The 25241-nt window shown below is 47.5% G+C and overlaps 1 protein-coding gene across 6 annotated transcripts in view; it reads left to right on the top strand.

The window, feature by feature from the left end:
* Positions 1-25241, top strand: part of LOC139577552 (ribonucleoprotein PTB-binding 2-like) — a 71511-nt gene that overhangs the window by 8940 nt on the left and 37330 nt on the right. For all 6 annotated transcript variants that reach the window (XM_071404608.1, XM_071404606.1, XM_071404609.1 and 3 more), the window contains exons 2-3: positions 8425-8491; positions 24210-24679. In XM_071404608.1, the coding sequence (XP_071260709.1) occupies positions 8425-8491; positions 24210-24679 (537 nt within the window). The remainder of the gene's footprint in view (positions 1-8424; positions 8492-24209; positions 24680-25241) is intronic.

The raw sequence follows: 25241 nt of genomic DNA, 5'->3' as shown, positions 1-25241 counted from the left end.
GATAAATAGAGGAAGAGGAGATAGTGTTTAGCCCCCTGAGAAGATAAAGGAGAGGACAGTGTGATAAATAGAGGAAGAGGAGATAGTGTTTAGCCCCCTGAGAAGATAAAGGAGAGGACAGTGTGATAAATAGAGGAAGAGGAGATAGTGTTTAGCCCCCTGAGAAGATAAAGGAGAGGACAGTGTGATAAATAGAGGAAGAGGAGATAGTGTTTAGCCCCCTGAGAAGATAAAGGAGAGGACAGTGTGTGAAATAGAGGAAGAGGGTGTTAGAAAGGGAGTGAGGGAGGGAATAGGTCATACAGAGGGAGAGAGTGAGATCTGATTACGTGTCCATGTGCATGTTCTTGTTCTCTCTGGGCTCCGGGGGTACTGTAACACTGCATGGACATTTCGTCAGAGAGACGAGTAGCAGAGGAGAAGAGGGGGATGAGGAGAGGAAACGGGGTTGTTAAACCCTTATCGATGCCGCAGCGGAGAAAGCCTGTTAGCCCGGCCTACGAGATGTCCTATGAAGTGAGACTGTTCAGCTTTGTGTGTGTGTGTGTGATCCGTGCTGTGCTATAGTGAGCCACCTGTCACACACTCCATAGAGGAAGTCACCGGGGACAGTACAGGGAACAGGAGGTCAGAGTGGAATATGGGGACACAGTAAGTCGTGGCACGGTCATGTTTACCACATACAGTGGAAGTAATACCTATATTATAATATTGTATGACAGTCTTCTTCCTGGATCGTGTCCCACACTGTTTTTTTGAATGGCCTTCAAGATTATATTATCAAATTCATGAAAAGCCGGTCATTTAAGATATACGTAAAATTATATATTTTCCGTGGATTCATTTACTTCTAATCGAAAACCTTCATGAAATGCATCATGTAGAAGGAAATTTTATCCACAAATACGAATAGAATTGAACATATACAGTGCCTTCGGACAGTATTCAGACCCCTTCACTTTTTCCTCATTTTGTTACGTTACAGCCTTATTGTCACACCCTGATCTGTTTCACCTGTCTTTTTGCTTGTCTCTACCCCCTTCCAGGTGTCGCCCATCTTCCTCATTATCCCCTGTGTATTTATACCTGTGTTCTCTGTTTGTTTGTTGCCAGTTCATTTCGGTTTGTCAAGCCTACCAGCGTTTTGTCCCGTGCGCCTTTCTGTCTCTAGTTCCTGTTTTCTAGCTTTTCCGTTTTTTGAACATTCTGCCTGCCCTGACCCTGAGCCTGCCTGTCGTTCTGTACCTTGTCACACCACCCTGGATTACTGACCTCTGCCTGCCCGGACCCTGAGCCTGCCTGCTGTTCTGTACCTTTCGGACTCTGCTCTGGACTACTGACCTCTGCCTGCCCCCCCTGTTGTTTTAAACTTTTGTTACTTCGAAACTGTCTGCATCTGGTTCTTCTCCTGAGCCTTGACACTTATTCTAAAATGGATTAAATATATTTTTTTTCTCAGCAATCTACACACAATTCCCCATAAGGACAAAGTCAAAACAAGACATTTTTGCTAATTTATTAAAAATAAAAACATTTCTGCATTATTGAAGGTCCCCAAGAACACATTGGCCTCCATCATTATTAATTGGAAGATGTTTGGAACCACCAAGACTCTTCCTATAGCTGGCCGTCCGTCCAAACTGAGCAATCGGGGGAGAAAGGCCTTGGTCAGGGAGGTGACCAAGAACCTGATGGTCACTCTGACAGAGCTCTAGAGTTCGTCTGTGGAGATGGGAGAACCTTTCAGAAGCACAACCATCTCTGCAGCACTCCACCAATCAGGACATCATGGTAGAGTGGCCAGAAGGAAGGCACTCCTCAGTAGAAGGCACATGATAGCCCTCTTGGAGTTTGCCAAAAGGCACCTAAAGACTCTCAGAGCATGAGAAACAAGATTCTCTGGTCTGATGAAACCAAGATTAAACTCTTTGGCCTGAATGCCAAGCGTCACGTCTGGAGGAAAACTGGCACCATCCCTATGGTGAAGCATGGTGGTGGTAGCATCATGCTGTGGGGATGATTTTCAGCGGCAGGTACTGGGAGACCAGTCAGGACCAAGGAAAAGATTAACGGAGCAGGGCCTCCTGAGTGGCGCAGTGGTCTAAGGCACTGCATTACAGTGCCGGCAGGGATATCCTTGTCCCATCGCGCACTAGCGACTCCTGTGGCAGAGTGCAAGCTGACATGGTTGCCAGGTGTACGGTGTTTCCTCCAACACATTGGTGCAGCTGGCTTCCAGGTTAAGCAATGCGGCTTGGTTGGGTTGTGTTTCAGAGGACGCACGGCTCTCGACCTTCGCCTCTCTCTCTCTTGAGGCCTTACGGGAGTTGCAGCGATGAGACAAGACTAACTACCAATTGAATACCACGAAATTGGGGTGTAAAAGGGGTAATATATATATATATATATATATATATACAGTGGGGAGAACAAGTATTTGATACACTGCCGATTTTGAAGGTTTTCCTACTTACAAAGCATGTAGAGGTCTGTAATTTTTATCATAGGTACACTTCAACTGTGAGAGACGGAATCTAAAACAAAAATCCAGAAAATCACATTGCATGATTTTTAAGTAATTAATTTGCATTTTATTGCATGACATAAGTATTTGAACACCTACCAACCAGTAAGAATTCCAGCTCTCACAGACCTGTTAGTTTTTCTTTAAGAAGCCCTCCTGTTCTCCACTCATTACCTGTATTAACTGCACCTGTTTGAACTCGTTACCTGTATAAAAGACACCTGTCCACACACTCAATCAAACAGACTCCAACCTCTCCACAATGGCCAAGACCAGAGAGCTGTGTAAGGACATCCGGGATAAAATTGTAGACCTGCACAAGGCTGGGATGGGCTACAGGACAATAGGCAAGCAGCTTGATGAGAAGGCAACAACTGTTGGCGCAATTATTAGAAAATGGAAGAAGTTCAAGATGACGGTCAATCACCCTCGGTCTGGGGTGATTGAAGAAGGATGAGTACAACCCCAAGAACACCATCCCAACCGTGAAGCATGGAGGTGGAAACATCATTCTTTGGGGATGCTTTTCTGCAAAGGGGACAGGACGACTGCACCGTATTGAGGGGAGGATGGATGGGGCCATGTTTCGCGAGATCTTGGCCAACAACCTCCTTCCCTCAGTAAGAGCATTGAAGATGGGTCGTGGCTGGGTCTTCCAGCATGACAACGACCCGAAACACACAGCCAGGGCAACTAAGGAGTGGTTCCGTAAGAAGCATCTCAAGGTCCTGGAGTGGCCTAGCCAGTCTCCAGACCTGAACCCAATAGAAAATCTTTGGAAGGAGCTGAAAGTCCGTATTGCCCAGCGACAGCCCCGAAACCTGAAGGATCTGGAGAAGGTCTGTATGGAGGAGTGGGCCAAAATCCCTGCTGCAGTGTGTGCAAACCTGGTCAAGAACTACAGGAAACGTATGATCTCTGTAATTGCAAACAAAGGTTTCTGTACCAAATATTAAGTTCTGCTTTTCTGATGTATCAAATACTTATGTCATGCAATAAAATGCAAATTAATTACTTAAAAATCATACAATGTGATTTTCTGGATTTTTGTCTCTCACAGTTGAAGTGTACCTATGCTAAAAATTACAGACCTCTACATGCTTTGTAAGTAGGAATACCTGCAAAATCGGCAGTGTATCAAATACTTGTTCTCCCCACTGTATATATATATATAAATAAATAAAAGATGAACGGAGCTTCAATTTTGTAAATTATGTCTGGGTGTTGGAGTGTACCCCTGGCTATCAGTACATTTTAAAAACATGAAAATTATGCCGTCTGGCTTGCTTGATATAAGGAAGTTGAAATGATTTATACTTTTACACTTGGTACTTAAGTATAGTTTAGCAATTACATTTAATTTTGATGCTTAAGTATATTTCAAACCAAATACTTTTCGACTTTTACTCAAGTAGTATTTTACTGGGTGACTTTCACTTTCACTTGAGTCATTTTCTTTTAAGGTATCTTTACTTTTACTCAAGTATGACAATTGGGTACTGTTTCCACCACTGGTAATCATATACCTGACCCATTCAAGGGCATGAAGACCTCCCGTACTTGGCGCCAACAGCCATTCAGTGTTCTACGCTGGCCCTCTAGTAACTACCCAGAGCTTAAACTCAGACTGGCTGGCTGTTTAAGATGCACTCCCTCTAACGCAGCCACTCACTGTAATTCCTCAGCCCCTCTCTCTGTCCCTCTCTCTGTCTCTCTCTCTGTCCCTCTACTCTCTCTCTATCTCTCTCTTTCTCACTGACCCACATGGTCACTCAGACAGGATAGACTTTGAGACTTGTACCCCAAATCCTCTCAGGCCACTGTCCCTGTGTTTGTAAACCACCTGATTAAGCTTCTGTGACTGGGGAGTAGGTGTGCGTACGTGCGTTAAGAGCTGAGGTGTAACTCAATGATTGTCACTCCCTGTGTAAATATATTAGCCCTGGCTAAGGGAATCAGCTCCCTGTGTCCTGTCCTTGTTCTGCTCTGCCCTGGCCACGTCGCCTGCCTGCCTGGCCTGTACTGGGGCTGTGTCCCAAATTGCACCTATATGGGCACTGGTCAAAAGTAGTGCACTATAGAGGGAATAGGGTGTAATTTAGGACGCATCCAGGGTCAGGGCCACAGCCTGCCCAGACCACCCCTTTAAATGATTTCTAGGCCGATTTACATTTGAAAGACTGGGATTGTGCGCAGGAGAGACAACAAATCCTGACGTGTAGTATGCCTTAATCCATATCTCTGATTATTGTGTCCGGGAAGGGCTTTGGACTCATTTAAGGCCCATTATCCACTGTGGGCGGAGACGCGTTAGGAGGAGAGAGGGAGAGGGGGAGGCAGAGGAGGAAAAGAGAGAGAGAGAGATGGAGATATAGAGGAAAATGCTCTCTGTGTTGTGTACACTGTATATCTCTCTCTGAATGGAGATGAGTTTAGACAGCTCCCCTCCGTGCCTCGTATGGTAGAGTGAATTAGAGGCTTTGTCCCAAATGGCATCCTGTTCCCTATATAGTGTACTACTTTTGACCAGGGCTCATATAGGGCTCTGCTTAAAAGTAGGTGCTGGGCCCTGGTCAGAATTAGTGCAATATGTATGAATTGGGTGCAATTTAGGATGCATTCAGATATCTTTCCCTCTCAGTAAGAGAAACAGACAGCATACGTACGTATACCGCTGTTTCTTGTTAACTGAGTTAAGTTATCGCTGTACTATTTAACCTTTTAACTGCAGTGGGCTGAATCAGGGTCACACAGAGTGTTTCTTGGTAGTCTTAAACAAATGTACTTTGAAACAAAAGTATACACCTCACACACATGGTTATGGGCTTAAACAAAAGAAAACACCTCCATTATGTCAGATATAGAGTTTAAATGTATTCCATTTTGAGTTTGCAACCCAATATTACACTTTATATACACTACATGTACAAAGGTATGTGGACACCCCCTCAAATGAGGGGATTCGGCTATTTCAGCCACACCCATTGCTGACAGGTGTATAAAATCGAGCACACAGCCATGCAATCTCCATAGACACATTGGCAGTAGCCCGTATTGAAGTGGTGTAAAGCTTGCCGCCATTGGACTGGAGCAGTGGAAACGTGTTCTCCGGAGGGATGAATCACGCTTCACCATATGGCAGTCCGACAGACGACTCTGGGGTTGGCGGATGCCAGGAGAACGCTACCTGTCCGAATGCATAGTGCTAACTGTAATGTTTGGTGGGGGAGGAACAATGGTCTGGGGCTGTTTTTCATTGTTCGGGCTAGGCCCCTTAGTTCTAGTGAAGGGAAATCTTAACGCTACAACATAGTGACATTCTAGATGATTCTGTGCTTCCAACTTTGTGGCAACAGTTTAGGGAAGGCCCTTTCCTGTTTCGGCATGACAATGCCCCAGTGCACAAAGCGAGGTCAATACAAAAATGGTTTGTCGAGATCGGTGAGGAAGAACTTGACTTGCCTGCGCAGCGCCCTGACCTCAAACCCCATCGAACACCTTTGGGATGAATTGGAAAGTCGACTGCGAGCCAGGCCTAATTGCCCAACATCAGTGCCCGACCTCACTAAAGCTCTTGTGGCTGAATGGAAGCAAGTCCCCGCAGCAATGTTCCAACATCTAGTGGAAAGCCTTCGCAGAATAGTGGAGGCTGTTATAGCAGCAAAGGGATCGGGGGGGGGATCAACGCTATATTAATGCCCATGATTTTAGAATGAGATGTTCGACGAGCAGGTGTCCACATACTCTTGGCCATGTAGTGTACATCACCGAAGACTGATATATAACAAAACCGTTTGACATAAAAACACAGGATTTTCTGCGTGTTTAAAAAAATATGTTTATTAATTATTTTTCATTATGAAAAATACTAATAACATTCCACACCTGAGGCCACAAGTGGGCAATTTGGTATTTTTACTGCAGGAAAGGGGTAGCTGCAGGAATACTTTGGGATTTTGGCAACGAGGCCCTTTTGTCTACTTCACCAGAGTCAGAGGGACTTGTGGATACCATTTTTATGTTTCTGTGTCCAGTATAAAGGAAGTCGGGCGTAGTTTCGCGAGCCAACGCTAACTAGTATTAGAACAATGACTGGAAGTCTATGGGTATCCGCTAGCATGCTAGCAACATCCTTTAAACCGCACGCGCAGAGACATACAAATGGTATCCACGAAGTTCATCTGACTGTGGGGAAGTAATTAAAAGGGCATCGTTGCCAAAATCCTGAAGTATCCCTTTAATGTCAGACCACTGCCAGCACAGCAGGACACACACAGGAGTCACAACCAAAGCAGAGACACCCACCGCAGGGGCTGGAGTGGGTGGCTGGTAGGCTGATGCTTTGGAACCAACGGACTTTGCTCAAAATGTCACCACCTTTTTAGATGTAGAAACGCCACGAACACTCGTCACAGCACGGAGCGGAGCAGCGTAGAAATAGAGTAGCGTAGAGCCGTACGGCATGGTCTGACACAGCATGCGTGTCTAAAGTGCTCTAAAGTGTCTCAGCGGGGTTCTACAGGACGCTGATGTGGGGCTTCGGAGTGGCTTAATGGAGGTTTGTCAGCAGGCTAGTTCGGCCTCGCTGCCTTCACCCATCTCCGATCTGTGAGCGCCGAGACATACAAGTTTGAGGAAATACAACAGCTCTGTTTTGATCTCACCCCGGACAGACAAACACAGTGACGCTCACAGCAGTGAGCGGTGTGTGTGCTTGGGCTTAAAAGGAGCGAATGGGAGAGAAAGCATACAGAAAGAGGGAGGTAGGTAGGTAGGTAGGGCGAGGGGGGGAGAGAGAAGAGCAATGGGCTGCTGTGCAGGATGTACAGCTCTCTGCTCTCCTTCTCTCCTCTCTCTTTTCTCTCTCTCTCTCTCTCTCTCTCTCTCTGTGGTAGGTGAGTCAGATAGTCATCTATCTACCTACGGGACACGTTGCTCTGCTCTCTCTGTACAGTACCCTGGGATGAAGGAGGAGTGGAGAGAGAGCGGGCTTGTTGAAGTGCTTTGATTTCCTCTTACATCCCATAAGAGCTGCTCTTTTTTTTTTTTTTGCTACGAGTGACCCTGCGTGGGTGTGTGTGGCCTTCCGCGATAAGAGGATGACTCGTAGCGTGGTGTGTGTGTGTTGGAGCGGAGAGGGTAGCAGAGAGGGTAGCGTTGAGCGAAACGGAACAGGGAGGTAAAACGATATACGCCTCTCTTTGATGTTATATGCAGCCCATCTCCTGCCTGCTTGCATTCTGCTCGGCACTTCCCCAGGCCGTGTTTTAAACGAAGTCATGTTTACAGTTCCCCAGAGACCAGCCATACGTCTCTCAGGCAGCAGGCAGGCACCACTACCCCCGCGGTTCGTGTGGAAGTATACAGTAGCCATGGAAGTATACCGTAGCCACTGCACTTTGACCTCTGCCCTCTCCTCTGTCAGATAATGCATGGGCTGCTGGGTTGGTGGGCAGTATGCTTTGACTGTGTGTCGCTCTGGATAGGAGCCTCTGTTAAATGTGTGGGCAGAAGGGTGTCTGATTTAGTGTCTTCATATTCCGATTCACATGTTTTTGGGAATGTATCTCCACTGTGAGTGTAAACGACATGTTCTTGTTAAAGAACCCAAAAAAGCGATTCAACTTGAGGATATGTTTGATCTAATTCCCCAATACAAGAGAACGATTACAATAGGGAAACCTTCCACCAAAGACTTCTGAAAAGTATTTCTGAGGGGGGAAATTGCCTCAGCTGTCAACGAATCGAAGAAGTGTCCCATCGGGAAACACCGAGACGTTAGTGTGTTCGGTTGTTCCAAAGAATCCAGCATTTATTCCCCCATGTTTAAACTCACCTCTCTCTGTTTCTACCCCTCTCTCCCTCCCTACACCCCTTCCTCCCTCTCTCTCTCTCTGCAGGAGGTCCATGAGATTCTGAGAGAGTACGAGCTCAAGTACTGCTTTGTGGACCGCAACAAAGGGACAGGTAAGCCAAAACCAACCTCCCACTTCTCCAAACCATCAACATCCTCTTCAGTGCACAGAACAACCCCACCATGTCTGTCCAGTCACCTTTCCCGGGGCGTCAAGTTAAAGGGGATACCTATACATAGAGGAGAGCGAGAGCCAAACACTTGAAATCGAATACCTTTTTTGAAATGCCGATCTGCAAACAGCTGAGATAGCAGAGGGCAACATGTCACAGGGTTAAAGGTATTTAATGGCTGATGAGAGCTTAATGTGAAATGGCCTTATCCACTGTGTGTGTGTGTGTTATCCACGGCTCACGTCACACGGTTAATTATTCCAACAGGCCGCGGTGTCGAGGGTAGGATGGCTCCTGAAGTAGCAGTAGAAGGAAGGACGTCGAGACGGTTCTCTCTTTTTCCACACTGTAATTCATTTTCTTAACACAGATCCCTTGGTGATATTTTGACAGCTCCACTTTCCTTCTCTCTTTACTCCTCTCTATTCTCTCTCTATTCTCTCTCTATTCTCTCTCTATTCTCTCTCTATTCTCTCTCTTTTGCTCTCTATTCTCTCTCTCTCTTTTGCTCTCTCTCTCTACTCCTCTCTCTCTCTATTATCTCTCTCTCTCTCTCTCTCTCTACTCCTCTCTCTCTCTATTCTCTCTCTTTCGCTCTCTCTATTCTCTCTCTCTTTCGCTCTCTCTCTCTATTCTCTCTCTCTCTCTCTCTCAAATCAATAGATGTCCATGCTTTAAATAGCTTAGCTCATTTTAGAGAAGGTAGCTAGTTGCAGAACTTGATGCGTCAGTGTTAGTGGAATTCTAATGATTGCTCTTTTGAATTAAAAGACGGAGACAGAACTATTTTTAATCAAATCTCAGTTGAAAGTGGTGGGACTTCAAAGAGATTGTCAGGACAAGGACGAGGGAGAGAGAGAGAAAGAGAGAACAATCAACCTGCACATGTCCTCTACTGTATGCTTATTGTTATCGTTCAATGTATGGTTATTTTGGCCCTTGGTTATTGTTGTTACTGTTGTCCCGTTGACAGTTTTGATTCCTATTATTTTCATATTGTAAATAGCCAAAGTAAGCTTTGGCAATATGTACATTGTTGAGAGAGAGAGAGAGAGAGAGAGAGAGAAAGATTTCTAGTGTGATATATTCACGTAATAATACCATATCACAGCAGCACAGTAGTGTTATCTCTGAGGCCAGGACCAGTATGGTCAAGATCAGTCATCTTTAACATCAGACACAGCGAGTCAATCACAGCTCCCCCAGAAAGGATCTGACAGCAGTTGAACTCTGTCATCAATCTTTGTCGATCACAGAGAGAATCTCTGTAGGTGTGTGTGTGTTATGGTGTTATGGTGTTCCAGAATAGCTGACTGAGGAGTCGGCACACCACAACGTGTTAACCCCAAGCCTGATTAGCAGGTGTTACACTGTAACCTTCCCCCTGTCAATCACTACCTCCCCAACCACCAATACCCAGCCACCCCTCTCGCCCCTCCCAAGACCACACTGTGGGAAATCTTGAAAGACACCTTGTAGCTTTACCCCCCCCCCCCACCCCCCAACCTTCTCGCGAGCCCCCTCCCGCCTCCTGGGGTACCACTGTCCAATGGGAGAATCTTGTGTCCTGTTGACCAATCAAATCCAATTGTATTGGTCACATACACAAGGTTAGCTGATGTTAATGTGAGTGTAGTGAAATGCGTGTGCTTCTAGTTCCGACAGTGCAGTAATATCTAACAAGTAATCTAACAATTCCACAATAACTACCTAATAATAGCGGCATAGGCAAGATGTAATAGATGGTATAAAATGCAGTATATACATGAGATGAGTAATGTAAGATATGTAAACATTATTGAAGTGGCATTATTTAAAGTGACTCGTGATACATTTATTAAAGTGGACAATGATTAGAGTCTGTGTTAGTGATGGCTGTCTAACAGTCTGATGGCCTTGAGATAGAAGCTGTTTTTCAGTCTCTCGGTCCCAGCTTTGATGCACCTGTATTGACCTCGCCTTCTGGATGGTAGCGGGGTGAACAGGCAGTGTCTCGGTTGGCTGTTGTCCTTGATGATCTTTTTGATCTTCCTGTGACATCGGGTGCTGTATGTGTCCTGGAGGGCAGGTAGTTTGCCCCCGGCGATGCGTTATGCAGACCGCACCACCCTCTGGAGAGCCTTGCGGTTGTGGGCGGTGCAGTTGCCGTACCAGGCGGTGAGACGGTCCGACAGGATGCTCTCAATTGTGCGTCTGTAAAAGTTTGTGAGGGTTTTAGGTGACAAGCCACATTTCTTCAGCCTCCTGAGGTTGAAGAGGCGCTGTTGCGCCTTCTTCACCACACTGGCTGTATGGGTGGACCATTTCACTTTGTCCGTGATGTGTACGCTGAGGAACTTAACTTTTGATGTGGAAATGGGGTGCTCCCTCTGCTGTTTCCTGAAGTCCACGATCATCTCCTTTGTTTTGTTGATGTTGAGTGAGAGGTTGTTTTCCTGACACCAGACTCCGAGGGCCCTCACCTCCTCCCTGTACTCTGTCTCGTCGTTGTTGGTAATCAAGCCCACTACTGTTGTGTTGTCTGCAAACTTGATGATTGAGTTGGAGGCGTGCAAGGCCACGCAGTCATGGGTGAACAGGGAGTACAGGAGGGGGCTGAGCAAGGATCGTTGTAGGGCCCCAGTGTTGAGGATCAGCTAAGTGGAGATGTTGTTTCCTACCTTCACCACCTGGGGGCGGCCCGTCAGAAAGTCCAGGACCCAATTGCACAGGGCGGGGTTGAGACCCAGGTCCTCAAGCTTAATGACGAGTTTCGAGGCTACTACGGTGTTGAATGCTGAGCTGTAGTCAATTACATAGGTATTCCTCTTGTCCAGATAGGATAGGGCAGTGTTCTGTGTGATGGCAATTGCATTGTCTGTGGACCTATTGGGGCGGTATGCAAACTAAAGTGGGTCCAGGGTGGCAGGTAAGGTGGAGGTGATATGATCCTTGACTAGTCTCTCAAAGCACTTCATGATGACAGAAGTGAGGGCTACGGGCGATAGTCATTTAGCTCTGTTATTTTTGCCTTCTTTGGTACAGGAACAATGGAGGCCATCTTGTAGCATGTGGGGACGACAGACTGGAATAGGGAGTGATTGAATATGTCCGTAAACACACCAGCCAGCTGGTCTGCGCATGCTCTGAGGACGCGGCTAGGGATGCCGTCTGGGCCAGCAGCCTTGCGAGGGTTAACGCGTTTAAATGTCTTACTCACGTCGGCCACAGAGAAGGAGAGGAGGTGCCCGCAGTCCTTGGTAGTGGGCCGCGTTGGTGGCACTGTATTATCCTCAAAGCGGGCAAAGAAGGTGTTTAGTTAGTCTGGAAGCAAGACGTCGGTGTCCGTGACGTGGCTTGTTTTCTTTTTGTAGTCTGTAATTGCCTGTAGACCCTGCCACATACGTCTCGTGTCTGAGCCGTTGAATTGCGACTCCACTTTGTCCCTATACCGACATTTCGCTTGTTTGATTGCCTTGCGGAGGGAATAACTACACTGTTTATATTTAGCCATATTCTCAAAAATATTTACATGGTTAAATGCGGCCATCTATCCACAGTTTCTGGTTAGGGTAGGTTTTCATAGTCATAGTGGGTACAACATCTCCAATGCACTTCCTTATAAACTCACTCACCGAATCAGTGTATAAATCGATGTTATTCTCTGAGGCTGCCCGGAACATTTCCCATTCTGCGTGATCAAAACAATCTTGAAGCGTGGATTCTGATTGGTCAGACCAGCGTTGAATGGTTCTTGTCACGGGTTTGAGTTTCTGTTTGAGTTTCTGCAGGAGCAAAATTAAGTTGTAGTCGGATTTGTAGAAGGGAGAGTGGGGGAGGGCCTTGTATGCATCGCGGAAGTTAGAGTAGCAGTGATCCAGTATATTGCCCGTGCGAGTGCTACAATATGCTGATAGAATTGAGGTAGCCTAGTTCTCAAAATTGCTTTGTTAAAATCCCCAGCTACAATAAATGCAGCCTCAGGATATATGGTTTACAGTTTACATGGAGTCAAGTGAAGTTCTTTGAGGGCCGTCGAGGTATCTGCTTGGGGGGGGACATACACGGCTGTGACAATAACCGAAGATAACTCTCTTGGGAGTAATATGGTTGGCATTTGATTGTAAGGAATTCTAGGTCAGGTGAACAAAAGGGCTTGAGTTCCTGTATGTTGTTATGATTACGCCATGAGTCATTAATCATGACGCATACATCCCCGCCCTTCTCCTTCCCAGAGAGATGTGTATTTCTGTCGGCGCAACTCGTGAAGAAATCCGGTGGCTGTTCCGACTCCGACAACATATCCCGAGAGAGCCATGTTTCCGTGAAACAGAGAATGTTACAATCTCTGACGTCTCTCTGGAAGGCAACCCTTGCCCTAATTTCGTCTACCTTGTTGTCTAAAGACTGGACATTAGCGGGTAATATACTCGGAAGCGGTGGGGTGGTGTGCACACCTTCTAAGTCTGACCAGGAGTCCGCTCCGTCTACCTCTTCTGCGGCGACGTTGTTTTTGGGTCGGCCTCTGGGATTAGATCCAATGTCCTGGGTGGTGGTGCGAACAAAGGATCCGCTTCGGGAAAGTCGTACTCCTGGTCATAATGTTGGTAAGTTGACCTTGCCTTTATATCCAGTAGTTCTTCCCGGCTGTATGTAATAACGCTTGAGATTTTCTGGGCTAACAATGTAAGAAATACTCAATGTAAGAAAAAAAACAAAATACTCCATAGTTTCCTAAGGACTCGAAGCGACCATCGCTGTCGGTGCCATCTTGCATCTTGCCATTCTCTGCCTGTTCCCACCGTCCCTTACCCTTGTGTGGTCTCTAGGCTGTGGGATGTGTGAGCGCTGAGGAGGGGTCTTATATCTCTGTGCCGTGTGGGGGATCTTATATGTCCCTCTACATTGTGGAGAATTCCCTAATTAGAGGTGTAGTGGGTTGAATGCGAGCCCCGTAATCCAACTCTCGGACCCCTCAAACTCTCCAGGCTTGTCACCTCACAGACCCCCAGCTCCGTTCTCAGGACAGGGTCCCGCTTGGAGACACAGTGATCTCTCCAGTCCACACACCAACTCATAGACGTGCAGAGTTTGAAATGGAGAGAGAGAGAGAGAGAAAGATGATAGACAACAATAAAGAAGGGATAGGAGAAATAAAGTGAAAGGTGTGTGTGTGTGTGTGTGTGTGTGTGTGTGTGTGTGTGTGTGTGTGTGTGTGTGTGTGTGTGTGTGAAAGTGTGTGTGCTTGTATATATGTGTGTGTGTACATGTTTCTGTGTATGTCCATCTGTGTTTAAACTATATAGTGAGTATATGATTCTAACTATATAGTGAGTATATGATTCTGTTATGGAGCCTGAATAGTTCTCCTCGGCATCTGTACGACGTTGATCTTTCTAAATGTTTATATAGTATGTCCTGTGTGAGAAGCAGCGCTATCCCTTAAACCAAGGTTCCCCAACTGAATTTGGCCCACAGGTGGTTTTATTTCCCCCCCCCCCCCCCCCCCCCTCTTATTGAACAAATCTGTTCCCAAGTATTCCCATGCACAATAGAGATACAAATGTAAGCAAGGTTTGAAATTATGTTTTAATCAAACATTATATCTGTTTGGGCTTCTCGCGGTCAATTTGCAGTCTACAAATGATTTGTAAATTAGGTTCCGGCCACCCGACCATCCACTCAAGAAAAAAATCGGCTTCATCTAGCTTGATCCCTGCCTTAAACTGCCTTCAGCCCCCCCACACCGCCACACACGCACAAACTCTCCCCCCTACTCCCTATCTCCCTCAGCACCATACCAAAGAACACCGGGCCATTAAAGGACTCAAACCATCGTAAATCACCAGATAACGAGTGTACATTACTCACCATTCATCTCATGCCGCGCGTGTGTACAAACTCTGTGTGTGTACAAACTCTGTGTACGCTTAATGCTGAATTAGCCGAACAGCATGTTTCGTTTGGATGTAATATCTATCGTTGTAAGTATGGGGTGTAAATTTAATCTTCCCTTTGGGGAAATGGTGAAACAGATTTTATGTGATTTTTATTGGGCCATGGTTTTAATTGGTGTGAAACACTAGCTTGGCTTCAAATGGCACCCTATTCCCTATTTAGTGTTTTACTTTTGACCAGGTGCCCGTATAGGGCTCTGGTCAAAAGTAGGGCACTATATAGGAAATAGGGTGCCGTTTGGGATGCAAGACACTGTCGTATAATATATTCCCTGTGCTGATTGTGGGATGCAGATGGCTTGGTTTGCCCTGAAACACGGGCTACCCAACAGGGATTGTTTTCTGGTGAAATAAGTGGTATGTGTCAGAGAATTCCTGGAAATGACAATTGTGCAATGATTCCTTTTGGAAGAAAACAACAGGGAGTGAATTCAAAGGAGTGTCACATCTTGTTTTGCAGCCGGTCTCTCTTGCCTGGAGGAGAGTGGAGAGTGTGTGTATGTGAGGGCTGATTCCCAACCCCTTGCCTATTACCAATAACTGAGATGTACGACTGTTCCATCTGTGACATCAAATCCGTCCCCATATAGACATTTCAGTTCATTTTAGAGGGCTGCTTGTGCTGATTAGAGCTTATGTGTGCACGTCTGTGTCCCTGTCTCTCTCTCTCTCTCTCTCTGTGAGAATTTGCTCCAGGACGTTGCTCAGAAGTTGGTAGCCTCTAGGTAATGAGGGGTATATCTCCCTCCTCATCCCCTGTGTTATTCTGCCTTTGCTTCAGTGCACCCACCGTGCAAATTAGAGCGCTGCACCGCAGCGAGGACTCCTCATGACTTCCTCATTACGGAGTGTTATGGTGTTGATTTTAACAGTTAGCGTCTGTCGTTACCTGGCCTCCCAGCCCAATCCTACGCCTGGGAATTTCCACGCCAGCCATAGAGCCTCGATAGAGCGCCCCGGATGCGGAATTCGGGAATTTCCAAAGGTATACGCGGCGTTGCGGAACTGTCCGCTGGGATGACAATGGAAGGGGTCAGCAGGGGGATCCTGGGCACACAATGGGCCTTCTGTGTGAGCCGATTACCGTCCCCATAATAGAGACACTGCACTCAATAGAAAAAGGGTTCCAAAAGTGATCTTCAGCCGTCCCCGTATGGTAACTCTTTTTGGTTCCAGGTGTTAGGTTCTAAATAAACGGAGTAAAACACTCACGGACGCTTAGTAAAGCTCAAACCAAGTTTATTCACCCAAAGGGTCGGACAGCTGCACAGACAAAGACATGGTTCCACCAGTGGTAGTATATATACCCCAATTTGGGTGGAGTATCCTCCTTCCCTCTAAGCATTACATCTTTATTGCTAGGCAGGAAGTTAAGTGATGCGGGCAATAAACTATTCCTTCTCCCTTAATGTGACCTGAACTGACCTCGGCCCCCATTCCTCACTGAACCACATCTCTCCACCCTTATCAGTGCCGGCAACCATGTGATTGCCTTTCCGTTACTAAGTACATTCCAAGCTTAATTGCCTCCACCATATACATTCCTCCTACAGATAACCATTGACTTCCGTTTTAGGAACCAGATTATGGCACTCAATATTTTTTGTATTTTATTTCAACTTTATTTAACCAGGTAGGCTAGTTGAGAACAAGTTCTCATTTACAACTGCGACCTGGCCAAGATAAAGCAAAGCAGTGCGACACAAACAACAACACAGAGTTACACATGGAATAAACAAGCGTACAGTCAATAACACAATAGGGAGAAAAAGAGTCTATATACAGTGTGTGCAAATGGTGTGAGTAGGTAAGGCAATAAATAGGCCATAGTAGCAAAGTAATTACAATTTAGCAAATTAACACTGAAGTGATAGATATGATGATGTGCAAGTATAAATACTGGTTACATTTTTTTTTTACATTAACCTAATAAAAACAGTTCTGTAGGAATGAGGTTTGTGCAGTAGGCCTAATACATTATCACAGCATATCGGCTATATGCCTGGTCTGCCAATATTGTTCTTCTCAGAACATATTATATTTTAAAACTCAAGCTTTGATAATAAAATAGATCAGTTGGTAAAAGAGCTTTATAATAAATTGAAATAATTAGCTAATTATTCACTTTTGTTTATTTGACTGGATTGATGGTGCCTGCATCTGATGGTCATGGTGATTTCAAGGTAACTGGGAACTCGGAAAAAACAAGGTCAAATTATGACGTCGGTGAACTTCAAGATGGAAAATCCGAGCTCTACATAGGAGAACCCTTTTGGTTCCAGTTAGAACTATTTTGGGTTCCTTGTAGAACACTCTGTAGAAAGGGTTCTACATGGAACTGAAAAGGGTTCTACCTGGAACCAAAAAGAGTTATTCAAAGCGTTCTCCTATGGGGACAGCCGAAGAACCCTTTTAGGTTCTACATAGCACCTAAGAGTGTTGAAAGATGCCTAAGTTTCTGAGTTGGATGACCGCACTGAAGTCAGAAGTTGGAGATTTCCCGAGTTCCCAGTTGTTTTGGCATTAGTCTCAGCGGAGGCAGGAAGAGAGCCGCAGATGGTCTGCCTCTCACGGTCCCTGCTCTCTCCTCCCCCCCCCCCCCCCCGTCAGACTGACCAGAGAGCGGGGACACCGTCTTCCACCTGATGGTGAAACTCGACTGGCACCGATGCCATGTATTCTTTGACAGTCTCTCTGGTCATGGTTTTAAAAGTTATGCAATCTTATATAGGCTAGTATCAAACTTTTCTGTGGCTGGGGTCGTGGAAGCTGTAGGTAGGCACTGTGATTTGAGCTATCCGATTGGCCAGCGCAGTAGGCGCACTCGTTTTAGCAACTGATCTCCCGCTCCGCTGGGTAGGAAATGGTTCAAAATGGGAACACTTTGCCTGCCTGGTGCGCAGGGCACCTGAATCAAGTGCACCTACCGGCAACAGCGCAAGACGGGGGCAAAAACGAGTACAAGCCTTTATCGTTGGATTTTCTACAGAAATGCTTGTTGATCGACTAGGAATGCCATCCCGACCGACCGGTTGTTGACCGCTGCCCTCGGGAGTCGTCTTCCTACCTTCGCCCTGTGTTTTCAAAGGTTCCTAGATCTCAATGATCACAAACAATTTCACTATTTCCCCACAGTTAACGGTGTTGCTTTAAAATGGCGAGCTGACGATGGTCCCTGTATTTATATAGGATGTTTAGGAGAAATGTTCAGCTATATAGAGCGTGGAAGAGCAACAGTGTGCCAAGAAAGCCAGTGTCAGTACATTGCTTGCGTCACAAACCACTGGCATCTCCGAGGAAGGAGAGCTTGTATCCAACCTGGCAGCTCACACCATCTCATCATATAACCCAATGTATTGAAGCTCCATCCGGTTTCTACTTGCCAATTACCTAAAGATGCAAAATATTTCCTGTTGTTTCTGAGAGAGCAATGTTCTGACTCGCCCTTTCACTTGTTTTCCAGAACGCCTATGTTCTTTTTTTGTTATTAGTGTTATTATTACTGTAGAATGCGACCAATCCGTTACGGGTCTACTCGTCTATGACTCAGCTCTGACTGACAATATGACTTGAGACCTCTCAGCCCTGTAGTTACCTCTGAGGACGACTGCAGGCAGCTCTCTCACTCGCGCTCGCTCTCTCTCTCTCACTCTCTCCGTCTCTCCCATTTTTCTTTCTTTCTTTCTGTTTCTCTCTCTCCCCCTCTCCCCTCCCCCCTCTCTCACTCCATCGTCATCTGTCCATCTGTGTGCTGTGTGAGTCAGTATCTGTAAATGAGAGCAGCAGCCCACATGCCAGGCCGTGTGAGTTATGTGATTGATATCGCCAGGGTTGATCGCGCTCTGTAGCGAACTCATAGCTAGTTACATGTTCCCTGATAAGTCGCTGTTACTGAACCTGGACAAAACGATGGTGTTTTACTCTGCGGCATTATGGGAAAAGGTGTGTGTGTGTGTCACATATCACTGTCTCATAGATTTGATTCTCTATGACACTTCGCTCCTAGTTTCATAGTATTTGATGGAGCTGTTTTTGCAGCTGTTTGGACACAGGAAGTCAACTCCTGAGAATCCTCCTGTAGGGCTCTGTTCTCCTCTCTGCTGTTGCCTCTTCTTACAATAGTCACATCTCAAGAGGTAGCAATTAGCCTTAGTACTGTGCAGGTTGTTCATTAAGCTATTAGCCGCTACACCCCTTCTTAGTGCCCCAACAACACCTCTCCTCATAACACCGAAGAGCCTGTCTGTGGTTTAACTGAAGGTTGAGGTGATGATGACGATGATGACGGCGAAGGCAGCATTGGTAATGATAGTGAGAAAACAACAGTTGGCATAGGAACACTTGTTCACAGCCAGCCCCATCTGGTGTTATCTCCACAAACAGCAGGTGTGTGTGTGTGTGTGTGTGTGTGTGTGTGTGTGTGTGTGTGTGTGTGTGTGTGTGTGTGTGTGTGTGTGTGTGTGTGTGTGTGTGTGTGTGTGTGTGTGTGTGTGTGTGTTTTGTCTGACAAGCACCACTGACAACATCCATCTATCCACCCACACACGCACTGCGCTGACCCTTTTTGCAGTGGGTTTAACAAAAACCAACAGGCCTGAAGGCGTCACGAAAGACCCCGCGACAAAATTGTTGTGTGCTGCTTACCTGCCGCACAGGCAATATTTGACCCTTGAGGGCAGCTGTACCGTGCACGGGGATCGTACGGCTGTACCGTGCACGGGGATCGTACGGCTGTACCGTGCACGGGGATCGTACGGCTGTACCGTGCACAGGGGATCGTACGATTCACCGTTCCGTCAGATCTAGTTCTGGATCATGTTTCGATCACTAGCACAGCGGATAGTTCCGTTTCACTTCAGCCCTCTGAACCCGTGTTTGGATAGTCTTGTTTTAGATAGAACTTCCCCTCAGAGAGTTTCTCCCTTCAGTGATCTGACCATACACTACGGCTGTGTCACACATGCCCCCCCCCCCTCCCCCCCCTCCCTACGTAGTGCACTGTATAGGGAAAAGGGTACCATTCGGGACGGACCGTATCAGTCGTTGTTTTTGGGGTGGGGGTCAAGTTGAGTTTATTTGATCATTTCCTAACAAGGTACACGTACAAAACGACACACTCAATTAAGAATCACCGAGGAGAAGCCTACGATTTATTTCCGCCGTGGTCGTCAACAGCAGCAGGTCCACGTTGAGATTAGTATGTATGTTCTCCATTCCACTCAGTCCCCCCCCCTTATCAGTTCTGACTGCCGTGTCGTCAACAGTCTACGACTGGAGAGCAAACGGGCTATATGTGTCCCCTATACTTCTCTAAAATGTCTCCGTCGTGTTATCGTGGCTAACAGACCTCCTAGACGGGGCTAGTTTCAGCCTCTACCGAAAGGGGAAGGAAGCAGCGTGTGATGTGGTGGGGGAGTGATATTTGTTCAGGTGGGTGTTAGACTTGATGGTTCAGAGGTCTGTCAGGGGACTTTAGGGTCAGGATTTAGTTAGTGGAACACGCAGGGTGAGAGCCAGAGAGAGAGAGAGACTGAAAGAAAGATGGAGATGATGGAGGGATGCAGTGACTGAGGGATGGGGAACAGAACGAGTGATGGGGTATCGAGCGAGGGATGGGATGGTTTGAGAAGAGAGGGACGGGTGTGATATGGATGGAATGATTGCAGGGGAGAGCTATTAAGTAGTTGAGGGAAAGCGGGATGGAGTGATGGAAAGACAGAGGGGTGGGACATACGAGAGAGAGAGAGAGAGAGAGATGGGCAGGCCGGCATGGTACTAGTTAGTGGTGGATGTGAGAGACGGAATGATGGCAGAGAGAGGGATGGGAGTGATTGAGAGATGGAGAGCTGGGCCATAGGTGGGAGAGAGAAGAGGTTCCACTCACTGTGTGCATTAGCACTGGGCGGTGTGGTGGTCCACTTGAGCTTGAACAAGTCTTCCATCCCCCGCCCTGCGTGGGAGGGTAACCCACTCCCTGGCCACTCATGGTGGGGGGGCTATGAGAGCCTGGTTCTGTGGGGGCTGAAGAGGCTGGAGCTGGGGGGGGGGGGGAGCAGTAAGTGATGGAGTTGAGTGGAGAGTGTGGGTGGGTGGTTCGTATGCAGAAAGACAAAAGGCCAGGGTGCCTGATAAGAGTCAGGCAAATTGAAGTGCTGCTCTGATTATCAGATTGGGATGACAGCAAAAACGTGTTCGCACTCTCTCTGTTAGCTGTCGGGTAGGGAGAGAGAGAGAGATCTCAGGGCTACGGTATTGGGGAGGAAACACGATTGTCGCTGTGAAAGGGTTATACTTGAGTTGACACGTCTGTTGCGTCTGTGTGCGTTTTATATCCAGATTGTGTGTGTTTGCGGAGAGACAGAAGAACCCTGGCTTTGCCTATTGCGATTGCACCTTAATTGACATGCTGGAAGTCAGAAGGTAGGGCCTAGTTCGGGCTTTCGACGGCAACCAAAGGGGTTTTACGCTACAGCCTACAGGTCTAAAACTCTTGGGCCCTCGTTTCTAGCCGCGCCTCGCCTGTTGAAATGTGTTACCGTCTGTTGGGTGCGTTCAGAACAAGCGTGGCCGTAGTGTAGGAACAGAAAGGGGGTGTCATCTACACTATTGACAGGAGCATAGCAGGTGAACTAAACCACAGTGGTTCGACACAATAGACTCATAGACATAGCTGTCCTCCTTAGCGCCTGTATCTCCTGGGGTTTTTAATGAGCTACTTCCCGGCGAACATGGCATGTGGAATTGTAGGCTTGGTGATGATTCCGCAAAAGATTCCGTCTCTCTTTCTCTCCTTCTCCCCGTTCCCCTTGCCGTACGACACGCTCCTTATAGAAATGCAAATACCGAACGGTCGCCGCCCCATAATTAAGAGCCTCTTTGTGTTTTTGGAGAGAAACGTTTGCCTGGAGAATCTGTCAGCAGACTCTGGACTGTCTCTGTATTATACCATTACTGTGTAAGCCTTTTAAGATGCTTTGAGCTCTCCCCTTCTCTCTCTCCAGCTCCACCCCCCCCCCTCTCTCTCCCCAGCTCCACCCCCCCCCCCCCTCTCTCTCTCTCTCTCCACCTCCACCCCTCTCTCTCTCTCCATCCCTCTCTCTCTTTCTCTCTCTCCACCTCCATCCCTCTCTCTCTTTCTCTCTCTCTTCTCTCTCTCTCTTTCTCTCCATCCCTCTCTCTTTCTCTCCATCCCTCTCTCTCTCGCTCTCTTTCTCTCTCTCTCTCTCCACCTCCACCCCCTCTCTCTCTCTCCATCCCTCTATCTCTCTTTCTCTCCATCCCATCCTCTCTCTCTCTCTCTTTCTTCTCATCTCTCTCTCTCACATGGAGAACATGTTGAGCAGCGTTGTTCTATTTAGTAAGCCCCCGTTCCTTGGAGTGTATTGTTTGAGAGAGAGAGAGAGAGAAATAGAGAAACACAGAAAGGGAGCGAGAAAGCTTTTAAAGGAGGATGAAGTAGGCCTCAGTCATCACACAGTGTACCGTTACTTGACTCACCGCGGTATAACCAGATTACCGTCTGGGCTCAGAAAAATAGATCCGTCATGCAGTTTTGAGTATCGGAACGTTGAGTTAATTGATTTGCCGGGCGGGACGGCTGGCGGCGTGCGTGAACGCTTTAATGGAATGTGAAGTGGTGCAGATGGAGCTGTGAGTTCTAGAGGCCGGCGGGACGTGGGAGAGTGGTCCTCTCCGGTTTCATCTGGCAGAACAGTCCTGACTTCACATTAGTGCTCTGGGTTCAGCTCCACAGTTGCGTCAGTTGTCAGACATCAGTGGGATCACTGTTAGACCGAGCCGGTGTCTCTCGAAACATTAGTCATCATTAATCAACTCTACAGTACATGCATCCCTCTCCCTCCCTCGCACTCAACACACACACACACACACACACACACACACACACACACACACACACACACACACACACACACACACACACACACACACACACACACACACACACACACAACACACCTCTCTCAGACTCACTCGTCCACTTGTGTAGTAATGTATCAGCAACATCCTCTGAGCACTGGAAGTGCATTAGGTCTCACAATGTCGACTGGGGAGGCTAATTGCCACCAAATATTTAAATATAGATATTAGTTCCTCTCAGTAAATAGTCAACACAGATTAACACAGACCTACCGCCGGCGCTAAAGGGTTAACACGGGTTAACAGTCAGTTAGGAAGAAGACGGGCCAGCAATCGTAAATTAAGTTATTACATTTACATTTACATTTAAGTCATTTAGCAGACGCTCTTATCCAGAGCGACTTACAAATTGGAAAGTTCATACATATTCATCCTGGTCCCCCCGTGGGGAATGAACCCACAACCCTGGCGTTGCAAGCGCCATGCTCTACCAACTGAGCCACACGGGACCACTTTGAAGTTATAACTTCAAAAAAATCACATGGACGTGTTTCGGCCAGTCAGTCAGTCAGATGCTGTTACAGTGGGCTCATTCGCTCGGCTGAGGGGTATTTTGGCCACGCTACACATTCCATATCAATTCATTACCGCCTCATTTCACGGCCCATGAATCACTGCGTCGGCATTTTCGGGAGGGGGGGAGGGCGTGTTGGGGGGGGGGGGGGTCGTTTCGGGCTGTTAGCGTTTGTATAAAAGGGTTCAGGTTTGATTAAGCCTGTTTATTGGACTGTGATGTTGTAAACACCTCCCCTGTTATTGTGATCTATCATGCTGTTTCTGTTCTGTCACTGTGTGTTTAGAAGCGGGATAAATATGTGTGTCAGTGAGTGGATTCTTTCCAGGCTGCTCCCAGCTAATGTGGGTCTTTCTCTCTGTGTATCTCTGTGTTTCTCTGGCTGTTTTGTTTCTGGGTGTGTATGTTTCGGTACCCCTCTCTCTCCCATTCTCTGTCTCTCTGCATGTGTTTCCGTCTCTGTGTGTGTGTATTGTTCTCTCTGTCTGTGTGTGTGTGTATTGTTCTCTCTGTCTGTGTGTGTGTATTGTTCTCTCTGTCTGTGTGTGTGTATTGTTCTCTCTGTCTGTGTGTGTGTGTCTGTGTGTGTGTGTGTTTCTCCTTGTCTTTGTGTGTTCCTGTCCCGGTCTCCCTGTCCATGTCTCTGTGCATCTCTGTGTATCTCTGTGTTTCTCTGGCTGTTTTGTTTCTGGGTGTGTATGTTTCGGTACCCCTCTCTCTCCCATTCTCTGTCTCTCTGCATGTGTTTCCGTCTCTGTGTGTGTGTATTGTTCTCTCTGTCTGTGTGTGTGTGTATTGTTCTCTCTGTCTGTGTGTGTGTATTGTTCTCTCTGTCTGTGTGTGTGTATTGTTCTCTCTGTCTGTGTGTGTGTATTGTTCTCTCTGTCTGTGTGTGTGTATTGTTCTCTCTGTCTGTGTGTGTGTGTGTTTCTCCTTGTCTTTGTGTGTTCCTGTCCCGGTCTCCCTGTCCATGTCTCTGTGCATCTCTGTCCATTTCCCTGTCTCTGTGTATTCCTGTCTCCCTGTCTCTGTGTATTCCTGTCTCCCTGTCTCTGTGCATCTCTGTCCATTTCCCTGTCTCTGTGTATTCCTGTCTCCCTGTCTCTGTGTATTCCTGTCTCTGTGTATTCCTGTCTCTGTGTATTCCTGTCTCTGTGTATTCCTGTCTATGTGTATTCCTGTCTCCCTGTCTCTGTGCATCTCTGTCCATTTCCCCGTCTCTGTGTATCTCTGTCCCTGTCTATGTGCGTCCCTGTCCATGTCCCTCCAGCGTTTGTGACCCTGCTGAACGGTGACCAGGCTCAGGGTGCCATCCGCTCCCTCCACCAGAGCAACATGCGTGGCCGAGACATCACGGTGCAGCTCCAGCCCACCGACTCCCTGCTGTGCCTCACCAACCTGCCCCACACCTTCACCGCCCAGCAGCTGGAGGAGCTGGTCCGTTCCTACGGCAACATCGAGCGCTGCTTCCTGGTCTACAGCGAGCTCACCGGACACTCCAAGGGCTACGGCTTCGTGGAGTACATGAAGAAGGACTCGGCGTCGCGGGCGCGGTCGGAGCTGCTGGGGCGACCGCAGGGGGACCGCGCGCTCATGGTCCAGTGGACCGACGTGAACCAGCTGACCGCGGGTCACCACCTCCACTCTAAGTGCCTCTGTGTGGACCGGCTGCCCCAGGAGTACGAGTCGGAGGAGCTGAACCTGCTGTTCTCGGACCGCTACAAGCCTGTCTTCTGCCAGGTGAGTCCGAGGCGGGATACTTATTTGTGAGGCTTTCGAGTTCAAGCGTCTCAACGGCCCCTGATGTTGTGTGAATGGGGGGGGGGGGGTTGCCGGGGTGAGGCCTGTTTACCGTGACACCAGCGCGACTCGTCTTTCCCTGCCTGCCGGCTCTTCCTAACAGAGCACCCCCACGTTCAACTCCTCCCCTCCTCTTCCCCCATCCCTTCATCCTTCCTTCTCCCACGCCGCTCCATCCCCCTCGAACTCTCCACTCCCTCCCACACAGAAAACAATACGCCTACATGCTAAAAGTCCCATGATGGTTTGTGGGTGTTCTCGGCTCATGGTTTCCTAGCTGTTGCAGAGCCAGCAGGCTTTGACCTACGGTTCAGCGTTGTGAGTGTGCCTTCTCCTACACTCTGCCGTTACCACAACTCTCTTCCCTAGTGGTTTCTTCCACAAAATCCCATTACTCCCAGAGATCTATGCATTGAGCTCCAATCCAAAGGCCCTTTTCCCCCACTCCTATAGCCTGTAGCCTCGTTCACAGCTCCACACTGTTCTCAGCCTTAGGCTTCTT

This window comes from Salvelinus alpinus, chromosome 6 (assembly GCF_045679555.1).
Source record: "Salvelinus alpinus chromosome 6, SLU_Salpinus.1, whole genome shotgun sequence".
Taxonomy (NCBI): domain Eukaryota; kingdom Metazoa; phylum Chordata; class Actinopteri; order Salmoniformes; family Salmonidae; genus Salvelinus; species Salvelinus alpinus.
Note: the sequence above shows the minus strand (reverse complement) of the source record. Positions and strands in the feature narration are given on the sequence as shown.